The sequence below is a fragment of the Pleurodeles waltl genome, chromosome 12 (genome assembly GCF_031143425.1).
Source record: "Pleurodeles waltl isolate 20211129_DDA chromosome 12, aPleWal1.hap1.20221129, whole genome shotgun sequence".
Lineage (NCBI taxonomy): Eukaryota > Metazoa > Chordata > Amphibia > Caudata > Salamandridae > Pleurodeles > Pleurodeles waltl.
Window position 1 is genome coordinate 677,222,826 of NC_090451.1, and position 6,000 is coordinate 677,228,825.

Genomic DNA, 6,000 nt, shown 5'->3' on the forward strand with positions numbered 1-6,000 from the left:
TTTAGTACCAGTAGAACAAGCAGTACTGAAAATTAACGAAAACAGCACCATACGTTTGGCAAGAGTATGTTTCCATTCAAGTTTATTTTGCTGCCACTTGAGTAAAAAATATACTAGAGTGGCAGCGAATCTACCTGAACGTCAACTGCCTAACCGTGACCCCTCCCAAATGTGCAACCGCCAACACTGGAAAATTGCACTGGGGGATGCCAAATCTCCCTTACCAGCTCGAATATTCTGGAGCCCTGTGGAAAAAAAATCATCCATGCGGTGATTGGCAGGATTCTGCTAGAACTCCACATTAAAGAGTAACGCGCAGTGGCCAAAATTCCACCAATTCCGCCAGTGGAACAAAGGGCCTCATTATGAACGTGGCGGTCTGAGGACCGCCATACCCGTGTTAATGGTCGGACCGCTGCAACTTTGGAGACTGCCCAATTACAACCCTGATAACACCCAGATCCGCCAGTGGACCTCCGTCCCTACTGGGAACATGGTTCCTGACAGCATGCCAATGGTCGGGCTTGTAACCAGCCATGACAGAGCTGAACTCTCCACCGCCTGGCTGATTACAACCCCTCTTTCCGAAAGCCTTTTCATGACGGGGACCCAGCCATGAAATAGCTGGCATAAAGCCAGTGCCAGGGGCCCCCTGTTCTGCCCATGCCCATGGGTTTGAGTGCACATCACCAATTTCTCTATGAAAGTGAAAATGAAGGCAATTGATGAGTTAGGTCACCATAAATTAAAAAGGTTTCAGTTCAATATAAGGCACTGTATCATCACATCATATTGCTGAATATCCACCTCTTTTTGGACCCCCATCAAAGCCTTTCTTTATAAAAAATATTAAAGTATAAGCTTCAAGGTTGATTTTGATCATATTTTTTTTCTAAGGTAGATTTTACTGTGCTGTATTGCCCTAGAATTAGGTAACACATTTTCTAAGGGCCCAGTTAAAAAGGAAAATTACATATTGCAAAACAGCTGGTTACTTTCTTACTCAATATTCATACTATATTTTGTGAAATGTCACAGCAGATTTATCTGGGAAATCATGACATTTCAAGCTGCATTCATGACGGCCAATTTAGAACTAGTGGGTGTTGTCCCATGAACAAATACATCACTTTTTGACAGCAATATTCAAAGTCAAAATCCTGTGGATTATATTTTAGGTGATTCTGAATGGAATCAAGAAATGTCCCCTTTTTCACATTCTAGAAAGATACTTTACCCTTTCCTACATAATTCTATAGTTACAACAAAAAACAGGAAAGTCTAACTTGAAGGCCTCAATTATGACTTTAGTGGTAAATACCAAAAAACCTGCAGGGACGGTACATGTAGTTTTCACCAGGTTTGATAAGAAATATGTGTTAAATAACTCTAATTATTTCTTTTTACCATGTACAGTGATATCAATATTTAGCCCATGTGTTAAATACTAAATGTGTTTTATTTGGTGCATGTGGTGAATACCGCACCTGGGAAATAGCGCATGCACGAAACATCAGCAAGTGCCAATTTTCAGGCATTGGAGGTTCCTGGAGTGATGATACTAACAGACCACAACCAGCCAGATCAACACACAAAATAATTTAGGACATTCCAAAAGGGTACCAGCAATAATACAAAATAAATTCTAAATCACCATAGTCTCATGTTGTCAAGAACATTAAAACAGCTTCCAAACCTCGAAATTCTAGGTACTTAGGTGACTTGCTAAGCACAGCGCTAAAGAATAGTAAATGTGATAGTTCTCCACCTCACTGCTGTTTCAAGCTGTGGGAGGAAAAAAGTAGGACCATCTTCAACATGTCTGGAATGGAAGACATGAAAGGTCTCGAAGTCATAAGATTACACATATATTTACACTGATCCATATATTTGATGTCACTGGGGCTACAACACTCTAATGGAACTGCCGACATTTATTGAGATTGGACAATCATAATGCATTGCAATATTGATGATCTTTCCCACTCACTTTTACTTTGTGAGAGCCATGACCTCCTTTCCTGAGCCTGAGCCTGAAAAGAGATTTAGGACTTTCCTTGTTCCTTAAGTGACCTCTGGAACATGTTCCATTTGCTGCAATTGGTCACCCTGGGTATAGAACCATCTTCCTACTATGTAAAGGTTTCTGAGATAATAAAGATAGAAGGTCTAGTTACATCCTTATGCAAAACCAGTGTGGTGAGATCTCTCTGAAGGTGTTGCCAGGATTAATCTCCGGTAGCTGTCACTGCCAGTATCCACTTTTAAATGGGCAGACAATCAGGCTGTTTCAGTCTTTACTTTCTCTGGCTTGAAAACACAAAAGATAAAAGGGAACATATAAGGGGTAACTTGGTTGAACACTATTGCTGGACTGGAACCCACAACAGCACTGGCACATTTTGTCAGACAAACTCTGATACAGTATGTAGCATATGCAGCAAGTGAACCTGACCACTACAGGCGGGTGTTGGGGGGTTTGTCACCCCTAGACAAATATGGGGAAAATGGCAAGAATGATGCATTCTACAACACATTTCTCTATTCACTTGTATTAGCTTTGAAAGCCTTGTAAATGATGACTTTACAGTACAGTAGGATATGGCAATTTTTGTTGGGGCTCTCCAATGATTCCCTTTCTCCCACCAACTGTGCCTCTCATCTCTCCATAGCCCCTCTCTCACATGCATTTAGTTTGTGGTTGTTCAGTGTAGGGTGTCGGAGCACTTTACATCACAAACATTCAGAGACAATGAATGATACATGTGTCAATCAGTGTATAGAAATTGTTGCGTAAGACAAAGGGAACTATATGATGTGTGAGGAGTGCTTGGTCTGTGGAAGCACAAACTCAGGACTCAGAAAGTAACACTACCCAAGGAAACCATTTTTAGAAACATCACAAAATATTGGGAAAAATGTAAGTTTCTAACCTGTACCATGCAATTTGCAAGCAGCTCTTTGATGGCAGTTCATAGTTCACTGTGTGATTAAGACTGTAAATTATGAACTGGACAGTAACAAAACAACCCACTGTGACAAAAGCAATAACCCACTGAGAGTTGCATATAAAATACTGTTCTGTGATCTGCAGGGTGCATGTTCTTTACAGCAGGCATATTAACCCACAAGAGCAGTAACTCACCAAGCTATAATAATCTTTACCCTAGGTGAGTCAAAACTGCCACTAGACAAAACTCCAATCTCTCTCCAGCAGGTACATTAATCATCATAGTTATATTGACACTTATACTGTTGCCTACACATTGCTTGATATAAAAAGAATTCTGCAGGGGGTGCTTTTAAAACTGCTACATTGCAACAAAACCACCAACCCAGTAATAAAACCCCCTCCCCCTTCCAGCCTCCCAAGAAAACAATGCAGTGCTCATACGGCTAGTCGGGTCTTCTGGCCATGATGAACTCTGTACTCGGGTCTTCTGGCCTTGGTGAACCCTGAAGTTGCATCGGCCCTCCATTGTGTATCTTACTCTACAGTATATATATCTGTGAATACTAATGCCTACCCTTACCAATTGCTACACCATCAATATATGAAAATACGTTTACCATAATTCGTTTTCAAAGGATAGTCATGTCAGCAAGGACAGCTTACAGTGTGTAGCAACACAGGTTTAATTAAAAAAGTCATCAAGAGGCGGATATCTGCTCCAAACCATTAAAACTAATTTACATGACTATTGAGGTAGTGACCCACTTGAGGCATAAGGGAGGCCATTGAATGCTCTCCTCATTCTCTGGGTTCATGAGGGGTGTTCCTCAGAAGGTCAATGTCTGCATTTTGTGACATTCCTAGGGATCAGAGGCCTCTAAAACTGTCCAATAACGCAAAAATCCAGGGAAACATTAAATAGTAGAGACAAAAAGATATTGATGTCCTAGCTGCAAGGATTGGTTGGGCATTTACAATTTAGAGCTGACCACCACTCAAATGGGTTCCTCTAGTCCTAAGAGTGCCCAGCTTGTAGTAAGCCTCATCCAAATTCCTTAGTGAGATTTGGGCTTCTGTTGTCTGTGGAGCTAACCACAAGGTACCAAAATGCCTTCAAATACGGGTGTAACTTCATCATATACCTTGACCTTCATTGGTCTTTTGAGCCGTGTCATGACACCAAAAAGCTAGATACTTTGACCAGAGCCCATTATGAATACTTCTCTCTCTGTGATTTTCACACCTGACTCATCTAAGGAACAGGACATGTGTGAAGCAATGAGGTAAACGGTCATATGGTGGCAGAATGAAGTCACTACATCCATGATACCCAGTAATCATTGCAGCATGTGTCTCACGTATCAAAGGTATTCACTGGCACTGCACCACCTTCCCAGAGCAAACTGCTTTGGGGGTGGTCCTCAATTTATTTACTGAGTGAGATTGTTACTATTATCTGGACCAACTTTATCAAATGACTAACTAAAATGTGCTTTGTCTTTGAAGGTCCCTGTCTCTGTGTGCAGTACCAGCTGTATTCCTGGATTTAGACAAGCTGCCAAAGAAGGAGAACCAGTGTGCTGCTTTCTGTGTGTTCCATGTCCTCAGGGAGAAATATCAAACCAAACTGGTAAGTGGAGAAGTTTGTAGGTCAGAATATCATATACAGAAATATCATTTGGCATGAACACTGTTCACAAAATTAGAATCCCCTTTGGGTGTAAGTTTTCTATTATTAACTCTAATGAGGCTATAGTTTTGTACATGATATCTTGCACACACTATATATGACTGATTATATTGTAACAACAATACCCTGTTACCACAAGATGTAAAGAAGTCAGACCACCGTGAGACCTGTATTATAGACTACCTTACAGTGTTTCCTTATTTTATGTTTCAGATTCTGTTGAATGTTCCAAATGTCCATGGGATCAATGGCCCAATTCAAAACAAGATAGATGCATTCTGAAGCTCATTGAATTTCTTTCCTACGAGGATCCTTTAGGTACTGCATTAGCAAGCATTAGTTTTTTTCTCTCAGCAATTCCAGCTGCCATCCTGGGACTTTTCATCCGTTCAAGGGATACACCCATTGTCAAAGCCAACAACCGCTCACTCAGCTATCTCCTGCTCCTCTCTCTCACTCTCAGCTTCCTCTGCTCCTTGGCTTTCATTGGTTTTCCTACCACAGGAAAATGCCTAATCCGGCAGACAGCCTTTGGCATTACTTTTGCTCTTTGTGTCTCTTGCATCTTGGCGAAAACTATTATAGTGCTGATTGCATTCAATGCCACCAAACCCAACAGTGAACTAAAGAGATGGGTCGGACCAAAATTGTCCTATTTTGTTGTGAGCGTCTGTACACTCACTCAGTGTTTTCTATGTGCCTGCTGGTTATCAGTCTCTCCTCCCTTCTTAGAACTTAATATTGACAGCCAACCTGGTATAATCATAGTTGAGTGCAATGAGGGTTCTCCTGTTGCTTTCTGGTGCATGTTGGGATATCTTGGCCTTCTGGCATCCATCAGTTTTATCATGGCGTTTCTAGCCAGAAAACTGCCTGACAGCTTCAATGAGGCTAAATTCATCACTTTCAGCATGCTTGCATTCATTAGCGTCTGGGTCTCATTTTTTCCAGCCTACCTTAGCACGAAAGGCAAGTACATGGTGGTCATGGAAGTATTTGCAATATTGTCTTCCGTTTCTTCCTTGGTTTCCTGTATTTTTTTCCGAAAGTGTTACATCATCCTGCTCAGACCACAGATGAACTCAAAGGAATATCTCATGGGAAAATAACTTGGCAAGACTTGTAGAATTTCAGCTGCTTAAACAGGACAATCCTACTCTCCAACCAGAATATTCCTTAAGTTTTATATACAGTTTTCATTCAAATCAGGAATTACATGTGGCCCTGAACCTTTTCTACTGTCCAGAATATAGCACCAGACGTACAAAGTATTTTTCACATCGCAAAGGGCCCGAATCACAGAATGCTTTTTCATATATACTAAATGCAAAATGTGATTCAATATCTTATTACTGAA

At 41.0% G+C, this 6,000-nt stretch overlaps 1 protein-coding gene across 1 annotated transcript in view; it reads left to right on the forward strand.

Moving 5' to 3' along the window:
• The window catches only part of LOC138267232 (extracellular calcium-sensing receptor-like), a 65,905-nt gene extending 60,153 nt beyond the window's left edge, over nucleotides 1–5,752 (forward strand). Inside the window, exons 7-8 of the mRNA XM_069216087.1 lie at nucleotides 4,460–4,583; nucleotides 4,857–5,752. Coding sequence (XP_069072188.1) covers nucleotides 4,460–4,583; nucleotides 4,857–5,752 — 1,020 coding nt within the window. The remainder of the gene's footprint in view (nucleotides 1–4,459; nucleotides 4,584–4,856) is intronic.
• Nucleotides 5,753–6,000: the final 248 nt, after the last annotated feature.